This window comes from Oncorhynchus mykiss, chromosome 8, assembly GCF_013265735.2.
Source record: "Oncorhynchus mykiss isolate Arlee chromosome 8, USDA_OmykA_1.1, whole genome shotgun sequence".
Classification (NCBI taxonomy): domain Eukaryota; kingdom Metazoa; phylum Chordata; class Actinopteri; order Salmoniformes; family Salmonidae; genus Oncorhynchus; species Oncorhynchus mykiss.
Window position 1 is genome coordinate 18901269 of NC_048572.1, and position 20880 is coordinate 18922148.

At 43.3% G+C, this 20880-nt stretch overlaps 2 protein-coding genes and 1 pseudogene across 5 annotated transcripts; 1 reads left to right on the forward strand and 2 right to left on the reverse strand.

Annotated features, from left to right (window-relative positions):
- The first annotated feature begins 966 nt into the window (after positions 1-966).
- Positions 967-5126, forward strand: LOC110529536 (glycoprotein integral membrane protein 1). 2 transcript variants are annotated; one of them, XM_021611789.2, is made up of 9 exons: positions 967-1122; positions 1381-1614; positions 2139-2210; positions 2301-2400; positions 2492-2646; positions 2778-2937; positions 3071-3288; positions 3374-3537; positions 3709-5126. In XM_021611789.2, the coding sequence occupies exons 2-9, from the start codon at positions 1525-1527 to the stop codon at positions 3842-3844; spliced, it is 1095 nt and encodes a 364-aa protein (XP_021467464.2). In that variant the 5' UTR covers positions 967-1122; positions 1381-1524; the 3' UTR covers positions 3845-5126. The 2 variants fall into 2 exon arrangements, with proteins under 2 accessions (XP_021467464.2, XP_036840820.1); XM_036984925.1 differs by having other exon boundaries at positions 982-1614.
- On the reverse strand, positions 5020-12199 carry LOC110529535 (annotated as a pseudogene).
- A 242-nt stretch (positions 12200-12441) lies between these two features.
- On the reverse strand, positions 12442-20804 carry LOC110529533 (serine/threonine-protein kinase LATS1). Of its 3 annotated transcripts, none has more exons than XM_021611786.2 (8): positions 20572-20803; positions 19507-19990; positions 18135-18285; positions 16352-17826; positions 14949-15531; positions 14626-14811; positions 14349-14455; positions 12442-14242 (listed from the first exon to the last, which is right to left on the reverse strand). In XM_021611786.2, exons 2-8 carry the CDS (start codon positions 19858-19860, stop codon positions 13709-13711), a joined length of 3390 nt encoding a protein of 1129 aa, XP_021467461.2. In that variant the 5' UTR covers positions 19861-19990; positions 20572-20803; the 3' UTR covers positions 12442-13708. The 3 variants fall into 3 exon arrangements, 2 of the variants coding, with proteins under 2 accessions (XP_021467461.2, XP_021467462.2); XM_021611787.2 differs by lacking the exon at positions 20572-20803 and adding an exon at positions 20253-20518; XR_002474403.2 differs by lacking the exons at positions 12442-14242; positions 14349-14455; positions 14626-14811 and adding an exon at positions 15930-15999 and having other exon boundaries at positions 15473-15531; positions 20572-20804.
- Between the last annotated feature and the right edge of the window lie 76 nt (positions 20805-20880).

Here is a 20880-nt window from a genome sequence, read left to right on the forward strand (position 1 = left end):
TGTTGGAAGTTAGGTCACATGAGCAAGGAGCTATTGAAATTTAGAAAAATTCATGTAAGAACGTGTGAGACGAAAATGAACGAACCAAAGGGTGTGCAATATAGAAGGGTAGTCAGTGGACATTCTGAACCTTGTTTGAGTCAAGTAGGTCACATGACCAAGGAGCTATTGAAATTCGAATGTAAACAAGTTTGTACTTTGTTTACGCTCCCTAACTAATTCAACTGGGTATACAAAATGCTACTCACATTTCCACGTTTATTAGTTTTGGAAAGCGAATTAATGTCCAAATCGTGAAAATAAGACCTGTGCAATGTTGTGCGCAATTTTTCCAGCATCATGACACTTATTTGGAGTCTGTGGCTCAAGTGGTTTGAAAGCGCGAATATCCAACTTGAAACTGTTTTTTACCTCGGTGGAACTCTTCCAAGTCAAGGTAAGCTTTTGGTGTTACAAATGTATTGCCACCGGTCTAACCGCTAAAGTGTTTACTGACTATACTGCATGATTGTAGGGGGTTTACTAACGCGTTAGTTATTAGCTATGTTGACTATGAAGCTACTTTAGCTAATATGGTGACAACGATGTAGCGGTTATGATATGGAAAAGTATTCGGTAGGTCACAGGCAGCTGATGTGTTGTGCATTGAAGTCCACAAGCAACGGGAAAATGTGAGAGGAGAGCACGTAGATGCGATAACGAATACAATAAGCTGTTTGTATGTGGCTATGAAAGTGAACAGTTTGTGCGCGATCAGGGCTGTATTCATTCCGCCGATTCGGTTGAAAAACGTTTCGTAAACGGAACGAAATGGGGATAAACATATTAATTTGTCCAATAGCAACTCTCGTTTACAACTGTTGGACTAATGACAACTACACCAGAGCCTAGACCTACCAGATGCAGGCAAGAGTATGCACCAACCACTGTGTAGTATGGACATCCTACTACAACTGTCTGTCACCTCAAATCTTTCTCTCGACCCGTGTGCACCTACGTTATAAACTTCTAGAACCGTACCGCAATTGAGAATTGATTCACGTTTAGTTTGAGAATTTGGTTGTTTTGGGCTAGGAATTCTCTCCCGGCCTTCGTTTCAATGATCCACCACATCAACACTGAGTAAACTGTCATATTAAGCGTATCCATGGCAATCCTATGTTTCTGAAATGTTAGCGAGTTATCTGAAATATAATACTAACAAGTTAGCTAACATTTAGCTTTACTAGCTAGCTAGCAATATGCTATAGATTGGCAATGGTTAGCAATCTTGCTAGCAGTAGAATAACAGTTGATATTTTAATTTCAGCAAATGTCGTTATCAAATGTAGGCTGTGTGTAACCAGACATTAACGTTGGTGCATGTTTTCTTACTTTTAGGCCGTTCTGTAAATAAATCAATGACTATATCACCAAATGTTGTTTCAAGAAGAACCGCCATGCTTGCGCACGCGCTCTTGATTGATTTCGGTGTCACTTGGGCCGGGGGTGTTGTTTCCTCCACGATCATACAACAGCTAGAAGATGGCGATGAAACGAACATCAGTTTATACTCTATGTGTACTGTTTATGTCATTCATTTTCGCTGAGTCTTCACCTCGACAATTGAACACGGTAGGAGACTACTCTACCACTAGATAGCTACATGAATTGAGGGGCAGGTAGCCTAGTGATTATAGCGTTGTGCCAGTAAGTTAACCGAAAGGTTGCTAGATCGAATCCCGGAGCTGACAATGTAAAAATATGCCGTTCTGCTCCTGAACAAGGCAGTTAACCCAATGTTCCCCGGTAGGCCGTCATTGCAAATAAGAATTTGTTCTTAACTGACTTGTCTAGTTAAATAAAGGTAAAAAATAAATAAAAGTAACGCTAATCTTGGTAGCTAGCTAGCTAACGTTATTTGGCTAATGGATGCTAACGTTACCTTTTGTTGCTATCTGACTCATTGCAGCTAGCTAATGTTTATGTTGTTAGCCAGGTTGCATGAGCGTAATACTAGCAAGCTAGAATGCGCTCAAGTATGTCACTCTCGAATGTTCTGATGTTTTGGTGAATACCTTGCTGCCTACCATATTAGCTAACTTATATCATGATCATAATAATTAATGGCCGCTTTCCTATTCTTGATTCTCACACAGGAAAGTATTCTGATCAATGTGACAGCAGGGACATTGAATGATACACAGGTGCAGGAGTCCAACAACTTGCAGGTAAGCTATACTATGACGTAGTGGGCCATGATTAAGCCTGTCAGAATTATATTGAATAACAACATAACGTATACACATGTTAATTTTCAGATCAACCTGAATATTTCAGTGGATGAAGAGCAGGTGCTCATCAATGACATCCCTGTGGAGTTGTCAGGGGTGACCAGGTTGAACTGCCAAGCCTTGCTGTGTGAGTAGTGAAAATGTTTCTGGTGCATATAACTTAGCTACAGCACAGCATTCTGCACCTGATGTAAAACAGCCTTTCACTTTGTTTACAGTGGATACCACCAATGGCACAAGTGAATTTGAATCTGGTGACTATGTCTCCACTGTCACCCGGGTGATGGTGAGCCAGAATCGCTTGTGGAGTGATTCAGAAGAGGTGGTGGCTCTCCAAGTGTTCAGCGAGGTCATCGAGATGGAGGGGAAAAAGGTAAAGTTAGTTGATTGAGAAAAAGATAATAGAATAATGGTGTTAGGATATTTATGTAACAGCTAAATGAGCATATTTGCACCATGGTGGTACAATGATGGAAAATCTGTGCATCCTTTTCTATCATTTAGGTCCAGCAGCCAGAAATGTGTGAAGTGAAGATACTGATGAGCCCCAATTTCCAGACGCTTGCGCAGTATACCAACACCTATCCCATTGGACACAGCGAGATTTTCAGGATCCCAAGGGAAAATGATGTGGTCATCACAGATCCAACAAATCCTAAAAAAGGTATGCAAGAACAGCCATTTTCGTTCACTTTTCATACTCTCACATGAAATGGACAAGATAACTGAATTCCATTGCTAAAGCAATGTTCCTAAATCAATTTGTGAATGATAATGATCCACTTTCTTCTGTTCAGCTGAATACCAAGTGATGTCCCAGACCACCAGTCATTACCCTCTGAAGCATGCGGACACCACCCAGGAGGAGACTGCTGCCCCAGGCAAGCTCCCGGAGACTCCCCTCCGCATGGACCCAGACCTGCTGTATGATAACAATGAGGGTGATGACTTGGGAGGGCTGTCTGATCAGATGCAGACAGAGGCACCACTCAAAGAATCTCTCTCTTCTTACAGTGTAAGTAAATTGGACATTGGATCCAAATCGAATATTGCAAAATTCCTCTACTACAATGTGCTCTGGACTTAAAATCTGTTTGCAGGCCATGTGTCGATGGGTGGAGGAGGTGAGGGACCGCCTGCGACGCTTCTGGTCTGAGTCCTTGCCCCTGTTCTTCTTGGTCATGTGGGTGGTAGTGATTGGTGTGGTTGGGTCAGCGGTCATTGTCAAGATCCTGGACATGTTCTTCCCAACATGCGAACACAAGTACGTTTTCACACAGGTCCTGTTGAACCTGCTTACATGATTGTTGTAGAATTAAATTAAACACTGCCAGGTCAGTGTGCAGGATGTTTTACCTTGGTGACAAGTTAATTAGGCACATCTGTTCTATCATTTCTTAACTGTGATGCTCATGATAATGTACTTTTCCTCTAGGGGAATTTTACATTTAAATCCTGTGACTCTGATGCCGGAAGATGAGAAACACACCCTGCTGGAGAACATTGAAATAGAGGTAGAGGAGGTGAAAAGGCCTTCATTGAAAACTGAAGAGTCTGATTGCATCTGTTGAAAACACAAGGCATTATGTGGTTAGAGAAACCATAATCTCTTTGTAGCACTTATTACACATGCATTGCAAAAATAACATGTTTAGCTTTATTTCTCAAACATTATACCCTCCTCTCAAAGAAGGAATCTGAAATGTTACTAGTGGAAGCAGAGCTGCATACTGCATTATTTTTCATATTATGATTGTGTTACCTCACAGTGCCTCTGTAACCATTCTACTTTGCATTATGAAATACTGACTTCCTATTGGTTTATTTTTGATTGCTCATTTCATATTTTATCATTCTGACTGGAGGATTGAACTGAGGATTTGGTGTTTGTTTGCATGCAACTTTAAATCATAAGACAAACTGTTTTTATTTACTGTATTTGAACCAGTGCATCATATTGTCAGAGCCTCACCAATGCATTTGTTGTAAAATGTCAAAACATTTTTACGTTGGTATTACATTTTGTTTGAACTTGACGGGCCTGCGCTTAGGTTCATTAAAGGACAGGTGGTCCTAGTCTTGCACCCATCATTATGAGTCGAACAGAGACTGAGCAAATAGAAGATCTCATTCCAACCATTTCAGTTGATAGAGACAGATGGCAGTTAGTTCCTGTAGGTGAATGATCTGTCACAGAACATTGCAGATAGACCTGGAAAGTATAGAACAGACATTAACTGCTTTAGTGTCCTGTCTATACAGTCCATTTCTGTTCACTCTGAATATACTCCTGCTTTATGCCTTGAAATGTATGAATATGGTTACTGGATGTTCTTTGCAATATGAGTGAATGACAATGGATGTTCTCTGCAATGTGAATTACTCGCAATGGCCGTGCACTGTCAACATAGACATCTGAAGCTACACTAATAGGACCTTATACACTTTAGTCTAAGAATAGTCAAACCTACTCCTCCCAATAGCTTATTGGCTGGTTTGCCTCAAAGCAGGCTAGGCATGACCAAAATAAAATTGTATCAATGTGATTCTCAAGATTAGGCTCATGGTTGACATATGGGGCCCTGGCACATTGACTTAGTAGCCATAGTATGGGATGCAGTTAGCTGTCAATGAAACAACTTCATAATAGGAAACTGCATGCTGATTTGAACTTGAGTGGGTGAATTAGAACTTAGTTATTTTACATTTTGCTTCTATGGTGCCTCAATTCAATTTCAATCTTGTGTTTTACTAAACGCATGGGAGCATGGCATGTGTGCATCATGTATTTTCATTCAAATCAAACTGTACATTGAATTCCCAAATCCTGCTCAATAAAAATGTTTCTGTAAATGTTCTTGTGACATTCACTCAAGTCTACACAAAGCACATGGAAGCCTTGTCAATGCAAGTCCTATTTTACTTTAAACTTGATTAACAAAATTCTTAGTGTTTATGCATGTATATATGTTTTCTACCAATTTTGTTATGCCCACGAGGCTGACTAATTGCATATTGTAAACCATGTAGTTTGAGTCCTGGATGTTGATTGGCTGAAACAGCATTTCAACCATGTGTTTATCAGACTATACCACCGGTATGACATAAATATAAATGTTTACCATTCTATTTATGTTGATAACCTGTTTATAATCAGTACAAGGCACCTCTGGGTGTGGTATATGGACTGTATCCAGGAAGACATTTACCAAGAGAAGCAGTTGGTTACCCTACTTTAAAGCATGTCGAATCACCTAGCCTAAAATATAAATCATTTACAAAGAAAAGGAAGACGAGTTAAAGTATTGTTCCCAGAATATATACTGAGCCTCCTAATTCCTCTGCAGATTTGAGGTGCTGCAGGCTTCCTGATTAACTTTCAGCAGGAGCCAAACTCTACAATCCACTTCTCATACTTCTCCAGGTCGGAAGCTGACACAGACTTGGACACTTTCTTCAGAGAAGACTCAAAGTCCTCCATGGTGGTGGGCATGTGCATCTCGTCTCGGGAGATGTTACGGATCTCCTCTGGTATCAGCCCCTCGATCCTTCGCCGCATGGCCATCAGAGAGGCGTCCCTACAGACGTCATGGAGAGAGGGTTCACTCCAGGCAATGGAACACAAATAACATTACTTTCCACAATTAGGTTAAGAGTGGTTCTTTATTCCATTATTTGAGAGGCATCTCGTTTTCAAATCAGTGGTGATAGTCTTCGCTGAGTTATTGGAACTAACATACTTGACTAATCTATTGTTTATTTGTGACTGGTTTCTATTTGTTGAAGAAAAAACTAACCTGAAAAAGTAAAAGGCCTTACCTGCACACATTGGTGATGTCTGCTCCCGAGTAGCCCTCCATCTGCTCTGCTATCTTGGCCATGTCCACATCATTGGCCAGCTCCAGCTCCTTTAGGTTTATCTTCAGCAGCTCCACTCTGCCCTTGGCTGCAGAGAAAACAAGCAAACATCACGTACGCCATTGTGAATGAATATATACAGTGCATTCGGAAAGTATTCAGACCCCTTCCCTTTTTCCACATTTTGTTACAGCCTTATTCTAAAATGGATTAAATAAATAAAAATCCTCAATGTAAAACAATACCCTATAATGAAAAAGCGAAAACAGGTTTAGAAATGTTTACAAATTTAGAGAACAAATGTACTTATTTCCATAAGTATTTAGACTCGAAATTGAGCTCAGGTGCATCCTGTTTCCATTGTTCATCCTTTACTCAGTACTTTGTTGAAGCACCTTTGGCAGTGATTACAGCCTTGAGTCTTCTTTGGTATGATGCTACAAGCTTGGCACACCTGTAATTGGGGAGTTTCTCCCCTTCTTCTCTGCAGATCCTCTCAAGCTCTGTCAGGCTGGATGGGGAGCGTCGCTGCACAGATATTTTCAGGTCACTCCAGAGATGTTTGAGTGGGTTCAAGTCCGGTTCTGGCTGGGCCCCAAGGACATTCAGCGACTTGTCCCAAAGCCACTCCTGCGTTGTCTTGGCTGTGTGCTTAAGGTTGTTGTCTTGTTGGAAGGTGAACCTTTGCCCCAGTCTGAGCTCCCTGGAGCAGGTTTTCATTAAGGATCTCTTTGTACTTTGCTTCGATCCTGACTAGTCTCCCAATCCCTGCTGCTGAAAAACATCCCCACAGCATGATGCTGCCACCATCATGCTTCACCATAGCGATGGTGCCAGGCCTCCTCCAGATGTGACGCTTGCCATTCAGGCCAAGAGTTCAATATTGGTTTCATCAGACCAGAGAATCTTGTTTCTCATTGTCTGAGTCCTTTAGGTGCCTTTTGGCAAATTCCAAGCGGGCTGTCATGTGCCTTTTACTCAGGAGTGGCTTCGATCTGGCCACTCTACCATAAAGGCCTGATTGGTGGAGTGCTGCAGACATGGTTGTCCTTCTGGAAGGTTCTCCCATCTCCACAGAGGATCTCTGAAGCTCTGTCAGAGTGACCATTGGGTTTTTGGAAACTTCCCTGACCAAGGCCCTTCTCCCCCGATTGCTTCGTTTGGCCGGGCAGCCAGCTCTAGGAATTTCCAAACTTCTTCCATTTAAGAATTATGGAGGCCACTGTGTTCTTTTAGGACCTTCAATGCAAAAAAAATTGGTACTCTTCCCCAGATCTGTGCCTCGAAACACTCCTGTCTCAGCGCTCTACGGACAATTTGTTGGCTCTGACATGCATTGTCAACTGTGGGACCTTATAAAGACAGGTGTGTGCATTTCCAAATCATGTCCAATCAATAAAATTTACCACAGGTGGACTCAAATCAAGTTGTAGAAACATCTCAAGGATGATCAATGGAAACAAGATGCACCTGAGCTCAATTTCAAGTCTCATAGCAAAGGGTCCAAATACTTATGTAAATAAAGTATTTCTGTTTTTAAAATGTGCAAAAAATTCTAAAACATGTTTTCGCTTTGTCATTATGGGGTATTGTGTGTAGATTGTTGAGTTTTTAATTTTATTGAAACAATTTTAGAATAAGGCTGTAATGTAACAAAATGTCGAAAAAGTCAAGGGGTCTGAACACTTTCCGAAAGCACTGTGTGTGTGTATATGTATATACTTTAAGATTTTAGATGTTTAACTGGAAAGCACTGTCAAGTGTAAATTATCATAGTCCAGACTGACACGTGATAGTCCGGTGTCCCATTGTGACATAGCTACGTGGCTCTGAAGCACCCATCCAAAGGGGAACGCACAGCCCGAACGCGCACCTCCCCATGATTCCCAACCAATGCAGTTTCGGTAAGCGTCCTCTATTCATTTGAATGTGTTGACAGTTGGATAAATTGTTTGAGAATTCAAAAAGTATGAAAGCCAACAGACAAATATTCTAGAATACTGCTGTCCATATGCCTACATGTCTTGGACTATGATAGACGATTTACAGTGAGCAGTGTTTGTGGACCTGAAGGCAGAGGGATGTAGATTCTTTTCTCCAGACGTCGCCTCAGAGCCTCATCAATGTCCCAGGGGAAGTTAGTGGCTGCCAGCACCATCACCATCTTAGAGGGATCCTCATTCTCTGATGCTCCTCCCACACCTAAACAACAGCATAATATCCTAGGAACGATAGCATAAAAAACTATAGCAAAATTCAATTACTGCTATGTATTTAGGGTACAATAATTTATTGGGCAAGAAACATTTTTATATAGACATGAATTGTGCATGTAATTAATTTGTCCTTCTATAAGCAGAGTAGCTGCTGTTTGTGTACCATCCATCTGGACCAACAGCTCTGCCTTCACCCGTCGGCTAGCCTCATGTTCCTCTGACGTTCCTCTGCGGCTGCACATGGAGTCAACCTCATCGATGAATATGGTGGTGGGAGCACAGAACCGGGCCTGTCCAGAGGAGAAAAGAAACACTGACTAGAGCCACAACACCTAAAAAACACCACCCTTTCACATCATACCACCAGATTTTCTTCTAGGAAAAAAATATTCTGCCTGGGCAGGGAAGCTGACGAGGATCTTACCATTTCAAATAGAAGGCGGACCAGTTTTTCAGACTCCCCTCTGTACTTGGAAGTGAGAGTAGAAGATGAAACATTGAAGAATGTGGTTCTGCACTCTGTCGCAACGGCTTTGGCCAGAAGAGTCTTTCCTGTGCCTGGAGGACCCACCAACAGCACACCCTAGGAAAATATTGCACATAGATACACCACATATTAGCAAGGCATCGTATCAACTCTTCCAATCAAAATAACTTATTAATCAAGTGGTCCTTGGGCTTCCATGTATACCTTCCATGGTCTTCGTATGCCTTTGAAAAACTCTGGCATCCACATGGGTAGCACAACAGCTTCTTTTAAAAGCTTTTTTGCTTCTTCCAAATCTGCAATATCATCCCTACAGGCATTAAACAAACAAGTATTTCCTGTTAGACAATCCTTACAAAGAGAAACATTTTGTATGTTTTTAGAATTATCCTGTTCAGGACAGTTGATAAATCATAGCCAGTCACACACACCATTTAACATTGGGGTTCTGTGATATGATGTCTCTCTCCAGGGCCTCAATAAGGTCTGTCATATCCTTGCCCATCAAACTTCTTCACATCTTTCTCAGAAACTTCCAATTTTTTCTGCAAAACAAACAAAGGATTATTTGTCAGTCTTGAGGGTCTCAATGCAGCCGCGTGGCAGAGGTTTTTTTCTAAGCCAGGAACCAGGTGATGATTTTAGGTAACAAGAAGATTGACACATTTTTGGTCTACAGTGCAAATAGTTAAGATAGGGTAATGCCAGCAAAGCATTTTCCCTGTGCCAGTTCCTGGGACAGTAATACAATAAAAATATATATTTTTAATTGTAAACCTAAGAAAATCTAGGAGAATTAAATCTGTATTATGTGAAAGGGGGGTGTAACAAAGGACCTTCCCATCCATATTTTAATCCTTAATGGTACTTTGTTCACCTTGTCGTCTTTTGGTGTGGCTAGGGCCTCATTCTTTTCCTTGCTCTTCAAAGGTTTGGCTCTGTCAACATTGGGCCCGCGTGGTGACTGGCGATGCGGAGCCCGCACACCAGCCACATACAGGCGGTTGTTGTGATGTTTACTCTCTTTGTAGGGAACCGGGGGCCCCCTAACCGGAAGAGGCGAGGATCTTTGAGGAAAGAAGGGAATACTACTCGATCAACCTAAGCAAATCAAATAACATCTTATTGGTTGCGTAGATATACAATACATGGCCAAAAGTATATGGACACCTGCTCGTCGAACATCTAATTTCAAAATCATCAGCATTAATATGGAGTTGGTCCCCCCTTTGCTGGTATAACAACCTCCACTCTTCTGGGAAGGCTTTCCACTAGATGTTAGAAAATTGCTGCAGGGACTTGGTTCCATTCAGCCACAAGAGCATTAGTGAGATCGGGCACTGATGTTGGGCGATTGGTCCTGCCTCGCAGTCGGTGTTCCAATTCATCCCAAAGGTGTCTGTTTCTCTGTTTTTCATGGTTCGGGATAGGCGCCTTAGTTCCAGTGAATGGAAGTCTTAACACTACAGCATACAATGACATTCTAGACAATTCTGTCCTCCCAATTTTGTGACAACAGTTTGGGGAAGGCCTTTTCCTGTTTCAGCATGACAATCCCCCTGTGCACAAAGAGAGAACCATGCAGAAATGGATTGCCGAGATCGGTGTGGAAGAACTTGACTGGCCTGAACAGAGCCCTGGCCTCAACCCCATCGGACACCTTTGGGATGAATTGGAACGCCGACTGCGAGCCAGGCCTAATCGCCCAACATCAGTGCCCGACCTCACTAATGCTCTTGTAGCAATGTTCCAACATCGGGTGGAAAGCCTTTATAGAAGAGTGGAGGCTGTTATAGCAGCAAAGGGGGGGGACCAGATCCATATTAATGCCCATGATTTTGGAATGAGTTGTTCGACAAGCAGGTGTCCACATACACTACATGATCAAAAGTATGTACATGATGTATAGAAAAGGTGTGCACAGCAGTAGTTATATAGGATGAGCCTCGACTAGAATCCAGTATATACATATGAAGTAGGTAAAACAGTATGTAAACAATATTGAAGTGACCAGTGTTCAATGACTATGTACATAGACTACTGCCAGTCTCTATTGTGCAGATTTAAGTACCGGGTGGCACTCCAAATAATACATTAATGTTCAGCTATTTTGTAGGCCAAAACTAAAAAGGTAACATTTAGCACTGCAAGAAAGAGAGCAGACTACTTACTATCAGGTACTCTGAGCAATAATCCCACTCATTAATTATTTTATTCAGACAAACAGCTTACTAACCAAACTACATACCCAATCAGATACTAATGTAAAGACCTGAAAACAGTTTAAATATATTTTCCCTGTAAAGTGCAATATCCACTTATGAATGGGCCAGTAAATCTATACAATAGAATAAAAATGTGTGAGAAATGAGTCCATGCAGTACCTGCCTTCTACTTGTACAGGCCATTTGTCACGAATGCCATCTTTATTACTTGGTGGTTTGGTTGGGGTGGTCTCCAGTTTAAAATTTTCTAGAGTTGTCATTATTTCTTCAACCTGTTTGTTTTCTTCGTTTATCTCTTGCCATACCTGTAAGAGATGTCAAGAGAAAGGGTCGAAGTGACATTTGCAGACATTGTCTGACCAAAACTCGGTTTAAATTCAACTTCGTTTTGAAAGTGAAACGTCTTATATTTTACCTTTTGCCATCTTTGTTGGAAGCTACTATCCCGTAATGTAAAAAGGTGTTTCTTAATTTGTTCAAGTACTCCCTGATAGCAAACAATAGCATAACTGTAGTTCCCAAGTAAGGCGTACTCTCGAGCAAGTTTCACGTTTTCACTTATCTCATGCAGACTCATTCTAGATGATGAAGAACATTAGTTGTTAGTACAGTTCTCTCCAGAAGGGATGACAACAGAATCTCTGTAAAAACAAAACATCAACAGACATAAGGATGTGCCAGCTCTATCTGAATGTTAGCTTACATAACTTGGCTAGCTGGCTAACTAACTCAGCTAGATAGCCAACACGTTTCAGATGAACGAGCAAACAGCACCACGATTTAGAAAAACAATACCAGTAATACAACTGGCAAAAGTATTTGTCACAAAGTTACTGGCACATAAAAATGCAACTTCAAACTAGCTCCCAAACGTCTTTAGCATGCTAGTTAGCTCTAGTGCTAACGTTAACTAGCTAGACCCACCTGTTGCATTGTTGATGGGAAAGAAAAATACGACAAAAAAAAAGTGTAGAACCGCACCCACGGATTGAAACACAAATTGATCCCCAAGGTTTCGAAAATGGCTCAAATATATACAATACTGGTAGCTACATAAATATGGTTTATTTTCGTCTGACAAGACAGCTACAACAACCTCACCAAAGCTGCCTCTAATGTTTGACGCTGTGAAAGCGTCATATCCTGAACTGAATTCAGAACAATAACGGCAGCAGAACTACTACTGTTGTCCCTCATGTACCAAAAGTGTAAATAATATGGCTGTAAATTGTATTTCATGGGCTTTGACCCTCTTCACCAGACTCCACATTTGGGTGAAGATACTGGCATTGTTGATTTGTATAGCTAGTAGAGCCAGCCTGTATATTGGATAGTTCCAGTGGTGTCAGGTGTGAATGTGACAATAAAATGGAATTCGTGGAAGTGCTTTACATTGTTTATTAATCACTCCCGTTCCCTGCACCCAACCTCCCCAAAATACATTTACACTAAAATCGAATTATGTCATCAAAACCAGTGCAGCAATGTCAGTGTACCTATTCCATAATTACATTCATAGCTTTCCAAAACACATAAAAGGCTAAATGATGGGATGGAGTGGAGACCCATCCATCCACCATGAGCTACTAAAGAGTGCCTGTTCATAATCCAGTTTCCCATTACAACAGCGTCAGTCCTTCATTAACAGGTCAGCCATGTCAGTGAGCTCATACACAGCGTAGCCTAGTGCTTTGGTTGAGAGACTGAATGAAAGAAGTGATGAAAGCAGATGAAGTGAATGAAAGATAATAACATTTACTGTACATAGCATAACAGACCCTGTCGGCTCCAACAATAGGTACCTTTCAGATTTTCCTTGGTGCTGAAAGGCCACATTAAACAAAATAAACACTGTGGAATGACAAAAATTACAGAGGAAAGAGATTTTAGAGGGGAATAATGAAGAGGGCCTGCCCTAATGAATATCAACTAACCAACAGAATAGAGAAAATATTTATACATTTATAAATACATTTTATGTATAAATTCAAAAAATACACACAATCCGAGTTAAATCAACTCAGGCTAGTCTAGTTTGAAATGGCAGTCCCATATACAGTATTTGGTGAAAGAGCAGAAGATCAAAGGCACAGGAATTAATAATTCAAGAGTTACTTATCCCTGCAAATCCTACCAGTTATATCACTACTACAGTATATCCCCATTGCAAGACCTTAAAATATAAATTAGGAACATTTCCAATAAAAACAAGTTCCCCCCAAAAATAATCTCATACTTATATCAACTAGCATCACCAGTTTATAAAATCTTGAATAAATTAAGGCTTAAAACAGGGTTTGTAATTCTTTCGAAGAAAACCCTGATATTTTCTTTCAATTAATTTAAGTCTGTTCAGAGTCAACACATATGAACCTTACCATGTTCAACCCCATGAATACACTTGTAGTGTGAAAAGACTAAACCCTCCTCTTGTAGACTGTAGTGTAGAGGGACTATACTGTAGTTATATGTACCGTGTATTTGCTTGAATGGTACAATTATATCTGTTCCCAATTGTTCTGCCCCACAGAATATGCCACTGAATACACACACACACATCCTGACTCGCTCTCTGACAAACCAGAAACCTGTTTCCCAGACCTATTATGTGCAAACAGTCCAGCAGACCAAACATGTTCTTAAACGATACTACACATAGACCAAATCACGGCCCTGTGCCCTGCTGCTCTCTTCCTGGTCTCCCTCCTCCTGTGTCAGGGCCTCAGAGTCTGCCTCGTCCCCATCAAAACCCTCCTCATACTCTATGCCAATGGGCTTGGGACAGCTGTAGGGGTGGCCGTTGTCATCGAAGAAGCGTCGGAAAGTGAACTCATAGAAGGCGTGCTCGGGGTGCTTGCCGTTCCTGAACCACCCATTAAGGGTGTCGTTGTGGTTGCCCTCACCTTCGTTGTTGCTGCTCCACAGCTTGTCTGGATCCACCGGGTCAAAGTTGGAGGTGTCTGTGCAGTGAGCGATGGTGGGGATGTAGGGGGCCGGCTGCATTTGCCGCAGGTCGTTGGAGAAGTTGATGGTCTTAAAGAAGGGCTGCACCTTGATCTCGTCGGCACCGTTCTTGCCGAGGCGGTCCTCTGGGCCACGGCATAGTTTAATGATAAGGTCTGATGCCTCTGGGCTCAGCTTTGCTTGAGGGGGGATGTGCAGGGTGGTCTGCCAGTTTATCACCTGGGTAGAATAACAAACCAGAGCTTTAAACATAGAGCAGAGGACAACAGCACTTAACAAACCAGGCCAACATGAGATATGCTCAGTTTTTAACTGGTTGATTTACCTTGAGCTGGGTTTCCAGGGGTGTAGTTGCTAAGAAAGGAGGTTGCCCAACCACCATTTCATACAGAATGACACCAACACTCCACCAATCACACAGTTGGGTGTATCCTTGAACAGTGAAGTAACACAGTCACATGTTAGACACAATAACATGATGCACAAGAGACAAATAATAACCTTTCAAAATTCCACTCCTGCACGTGCACTGGTCATTCAAACATCACCGATAATATTTTCAACTTCAGAGCGGATTCAAATTTTCCCTTTCACAGGCTTACCCGTCCTTAGCAGCACCTCTGGAGCGATGTAGTTAGGTGTCCCCACCAGGGAGTGAGCCAGGCAGCGTTGGTGTTGCCTCGCCTTCCTCCTCTCCAGGGGCTTGAGCCGGTCTGCACATCGACAGTTAGATGGGTCCTGCTCCCATTCCTTACTGAAGTCCATGCTGTCCTGCCGAACATGGTCTCCTGCAGAGAGACACGACACAAAGATTTGCCTGGCTTTACTGACAATGAAAATGGGGAGAACAGTGTTACCCTAAAGACCAAAACATCCTCTTGGATTGAAGCAGCAACAAGAATCATAAAACATGGATCATACTAACCACTCTGGTAGTACTTCGAGTCATGTGTCCAGCGGAAGCCGGTGCAGAGGCCAAAGTCGGTGAGCTTGATGTGTCCGTCCCGGTCTATGAGGATGTTGTCTGGCTTGATGTCGCGGTGGATGAAGCCCATCCTGTGCACGCTCTCCACGGCGCAAGTGAGCTCAGCGATGTAGAACTGAGCCAACTCCTCTTTGAAGAGGCCCAGGCGGATCAGCAGACTCATCATGTCTCCTCCGGGGATGTAGTCCATCACAAAGTACAGGTTGTCCTTGTCCTGGAAGGAGTAGTAGAGCCGCACCACCCACTCATTATCAGCCTCAGCCAGGATGTCTCGCTCTGCCTTGACGTGGGCCACCTGGTTCCTGAGGAGAACGTCCTTCTTGCGCAGCGTCTTCATGGCGTACAGGGCTCCTGTGTCCTCCTTCCGGGCTAGACACACCTCTCCAAAGGCACCAATGCCCAGGGTCTTGATCCTCTTAAACATGGACTTGTCCATCTTGGCCCGCTTCAGTCGGATGTAGTTGGACTCTTTCTGAGACAGCATCATGCGCATCTGCTCCTGGGCATCCCCTGACAACTTGACCTAAATTGCAAAATATGACAATTTACATTCAGGCCCTTAAGAGAACCACAGAACATGAATGAGACACAAATGAGACACAAAATAAGACAACCACAGATGTATTAGCAAAGCAATGGATTTAACCTTGCAGAATGCTGGCCCAGGTCAAGGAACACAAAATAGTAAGCATTAAAAACACATTAGAAAGGTAAGAGATAAAAAACAACCAAAGAGATACAGCAGACGTTCTCAATAAGGCTGGTTGTCTTGGCAAGTATAATTTAAGCTGGACGGAGCACTAAACATGGAAAGTAGATGGGAAGGCATGCATCTCCCTAAGGAGTTGGTGTGATGTGGTCAGTCAGCAGAGGGCATCATGCTGTTCAATTAAAGTGGCCCATCTTTCAACAGCTGCTTACTTGGTCACTGATCTGTGTGGACTATTCAGGACACAGCATTGATAGGAGATACCTTTACCTTCTACATCAGCTGTTAGTGACAGCAGGGAGAGAAAAAGAGAGAAAAAGAGACAGCTAAGCAGAAGGGAAAAATATAACATTAAAAATAATGAAAATATAAAACAGGAAATAAATAGTAAAGAATCAGGAAGATTGAAAGCCAGGACTGCATGACAACATATTTGAAGAGGGTGCCAGAATCTTAAGGTTGACTGTGATTGGACATACCAAATCCATTACAGTGAAAATGTAGGCCTTTCAGCTAATAAATAAATATCCTGTATTCCTACGAATTGAATAGACCAAATGTATTTAGATTATACCATTGTTTAGACCAAATGTAACTCACAGGGACATTATAAGCAGTGACTGTGTACTCTCACCCTCTGCATCTCACTCTCCAGCTGTTTCTTCCTATGGATCCTCATCTGGTGGTTCTTCAGGATGTTCTCAACGTGCTGCTCCATGAAGAACTTGAAGGCCTGGGGAGAGTAGAGAGGCACTCTGGGGTCTCCTCGTCGTTCCTCGTCTTTCTTGTTCCGGCGCACAGGCACTGGAGATGTGGTGATCTGTTTATTCTCCTTCTCTAGTTCCACAGCAGCAAAGTCTGGGCCTTCTGGCCTGTCACTAGCAGTGCTGCTACAATCCTCCTCCTCTGCAGCCTCCTCTCTCCCAGAACTGGGCTTGGGCCCTGGGTCATAGGCAGGGCAGTGTGCAACAGGCTGCTGGAGGAGGTGTTTGGGGTATGGGGGTGGAGGACCCTGGTAACTAGGCACCTCTGCTACTGGCATGGGTACCTGGGGCATGGGTGCTGGTGGTAGCGGCTCCTGGTATGTAGTGGGAGGTGCAGGGGGCTGATACATCCAGGGTGGGTGTGCGGGGGCCACGGCAGTGTGTAGCTCAGGCTTCTGCACACGCATGCTCTTCACAGGCTGCAGGATGGGGGCCTGGGTGATGGCTGTCACTGTGGTGGCAGAGGGCTGGGAGCTGGCCGGGTGACCCTGCCTGTTGCTCATCTGGTGGCTGTTGAAGGAGCTGGATCGGACAGGGATGGTGTGCTGCTGCCATGACGGGGACACGTCCTGGTTACTACTACCTGGGGAGGACTGAGGCTGGCCAGGGGGGGCTTGGGACCAGGACTGAGGCACGCCCATGTTGTACATGTCAAGGTTGTGACTGTTCCGGTTAGGCACCATCATGGACTGGGGGAGGTTACCCCCGTTGATGTAGGATGGGGAGGAGGCAGGTCCTCCGGCCTGCATCTGTTGAGCGGTTGGGCTTTGTCTGTTGCTCTGATTCACTGGGTAAGGGGGAGGGGGTTGCCTGCTGCCACCACTCTGGTGTCCCATGTAGTCTGGCTGAGTGGAGCCGTTCTGAGACCAGCTAGAGGGGAAGCTGAACTTGTTACCCCCAGAGCTCTGCATGATGATGGGCTGACGGCCCATGGGCACTGGGCTGATGCCCCTCTGGTTCTGGGGGGCTGAGTAGCCTTCAGGCCAGGCCCCTTGGGGAACAGGAGAGATGCGGGGCACGAGGTAATCCATGTTGCCAGAGAAGCGCTTAGTGGAGAGGTTACTGTCCCAGGAAGGTGGGGGCGGGGTTGCACCTCTGTTTGGGGGAGGGGTGACACTGCGCACCTGAGGGGGTAGGGGAGGGTTGACCCGTTGGTTGTTGCCAGGGTGACCCTGTGGGAAGGCTGGGGGTGGGCCTCGTCCTGCCATGTCACCCTGGGGTCCAGGGCTGTCTGAATGGTAAATCATCCCCTCCACCATCATGGGGCCATGTCTCTGAACCAGAGACTCCTTGGAACCCTTCCAGCTCTGCCTCCTCAGCACAGGCTGCTGAATGTGAGATGAGCCTGCAATGATGGGAAGAAAAACTACAGGTCATGGCAGCATATAAAAATGAATAATTATGTTTGCGATAGACATTACTGAAATATAAAAGAAAGCAAAGCAGTGCCTTGTACAACATTCTCATTTGAAACACACGCCCTTCCCCCAAACCAGAGTTGTACAACAGAATATTGTTTCCTCATTGACAATTGATTGTATCTCCAGAGACAAATAGTATAGCCAAGTCATAGATCCTGGAACAATGGTAGCCAGGTTTCCGTGAACAACGATGGGTAAAGGAGTGGTTTGGTCCCAGAGGACAGACACCTACCGGGGGCTTTCATGCCTGCATTGACAGGGCGGGCGGCGGCAGCCACCATCTGCTCCCTCACAGGATCCTGGTAGCTCATCTTACTAATGTACTCTATGGCTGCCTCCACACTGCGACTGTTGGTCTGCTTCAGAGCACGGATCACCATTTCCTGCACACAATACATATACTACTACATATACCTGAAATAAAAGGTTTCTCGAACCAGACATATCAGTAGCTTTTTGACATACTTGGTTTCATTGATCTCTGCCTCAGGGCTGAATATCAAATGTATTTGTCACATGCGCCGAATACAATAGGTGTAGGTAGACCTTACAGTGAAATTCTTACTTACAACAATGCTTTAAGAAAAAGAAAAAAATACTTTTATATTTTTTACTTAACGTGTAACAAATAATTAAACAGCAGCAGTAAAACAACAAACGAGGCTATATACAGGGTGTACTGGTACAGAGTCAATGTGCGGGGGCACAGGTTAGTCGAGGTAATATGTACATGTAGGTAGAGTTAGTGACTAAAAGTCACAGACAATCATGACACCCTGAGCATGCAGCTAAAGCTGGTCATTCCACATTGCATAGCTTTCATATTTCACATCAGTCTCCCGTCATCCACCAACAAAGGGAAAACATTCTGCAATTACTAATTTTGTGCAATAGCTTGAACAATTCAGTTGTTCATGGTATAAAGCGTTTCCCCTAAGATGTTTTTTTGCAGCGGTGGCAAAGTTAGCATAGTGTGTGTGTGTGTGTAAGGGGGGGGTTGTGGTAATGGACAATAGCGTGAACCCCGGGCAAACATTTTTGAGTTCCTTCTCTTGCTCGCAGAGACAAAATGTTGCTGTTTTAAAGCTAATTTCATGAAATTCTACATATTTTGCCATGGCTTATGCTGTGTTCTTATGCTATCTGAGTGACTCAAACATAAAATGAATGGGGGCTCCATGCCAAGACATTTTTGGAATTTTACATTCTCCCTGACTGTCTAGTCTTTAATTTGGTGAATGTTAGTTGTCAAAGATTCTCTTTATTTTTATATATATACATATAATCGCCATGATCTTTTCTGCATACTTTATATCTAGTTTTAGTCTTTAAGTTTACACTGAAAGTGTTGCACCATCCGAATAAAAAATATTCTAAAATATAATCATTTGTTAGAATGGTGGCAACGATTTGAACGAATATAGGGGAAACACTGGTATTCAGATTATTCCACAACTGTCAGTATGGACGTTGCTTGACTGATTTTAAACATCTGAATTATTTTAGTTATATTCATTAAAATTAAAATAACTTAATTTACTACACAGTACTAACGTGCTACCTAGCTGAAGTACTGTTTCCACTTTTACATTCTTCCTCCTTACCTCCTCAAAACCAGCAGACAGCAGCTCCAGCAGCATCTGTTTGTTAACCTCTGCAGTCTGTCCAGAAGAGCTGGGCTCATTGGCAAAAGGCATCAGGGACTTGCGAATCTCCTGCAAGGCCTTGTGGTAGGGGTTTTTGGGGTTGCTGCAGCGCCCTTGCTGCCTGGGATCTTCAGGCAACACCTTTCCAGCGCCCCCCATGTCTACCTTAGGGAGGTCAGAAGGCCGGGAAAGGTTACGGAGACTCTCCCGAATTTCCTGCAGCATCTGGTGGCTGTTGCCACTGTAGTTGCTGGCGGGGAAAGTCTTGGGTCGCATCTGTCGATATCCTTCGGGTTTCTCCCCTCTCTTCATGTAAGAACATGTAGGTTGGCAGCCAAAGGAAAGAACAGGATAGAAGCACACAGCAGTGTCACTGCGAGGTTATCTGGGGCCAAGAGATGGTTCAAGACGAATTACTTTACATCTGCATCCTGCTGAGTACCTGGGGATGACAAAACATAAACATGGTGCAGCTAGCTAATAGTAATGAATGCAACCTCTCTGTAGATACTGAAGCAGTGAAATGACCCTACAGGTGGTCAATTAATATATTCAGACAAATCATTATGGAAGATAAGTGTAATAGTTTACTTTTGTAGCTTTAAATTACAACCTTATTAATGGAACTAACGAATGGTGTTGGTGGCTAACTTAGCTAGCTTACAATAGTTAACGTTAGCAACCAAATATGGTTAAACATGTACCTATAAACGTTACTGACTGTAGAATGTTATGTAAGTAGATTCGTTTTCCAGACAGCTAATTTACAAAGCAAAAAGTAACCGAAGAATACAATTCAATGTTTTATCTAGTTAACGCTAAAAAGTAACTAGCACCTGACTCAATTTCAGTTAAATAGCTAGCCAGCCAGCCAGCTAACGTTGGCTAAACCAGACAGCAAAGCCCGACCACAGATATAACAAGGCCCGGCTACTGCGGGTTGTCTTCGGCCGTCGGCGTCGCAAAACAACCACTAGCCATCCAAGTTAGCTATAACTAGCAGGTTGTTGTCAATGAACTTACCGGCAGCAGTGTTATTCTCCTAATCAAATTTCCAGATTTCAAATCAACTAGAAAGTGCGATCAACTATGAGTACATCTACTGATTTAGACGTTTGAAAGGAATTCACTTTAATGCTACTCCGTGTTAGTCCCAACTGTGGCTTGAATATTCCTGTGATGTCTGACAGAGACAAGTTTCCCGGATGTGCTGGTTCACTGGGTTGTTCCCCCCACCACCACCACCACCACCATCCCTTGTGATAGCGTCCCCCCTCCAAGTACAACATTTAAACAACATGGATTCTATAAATAATCTCTCATAAGACTTAA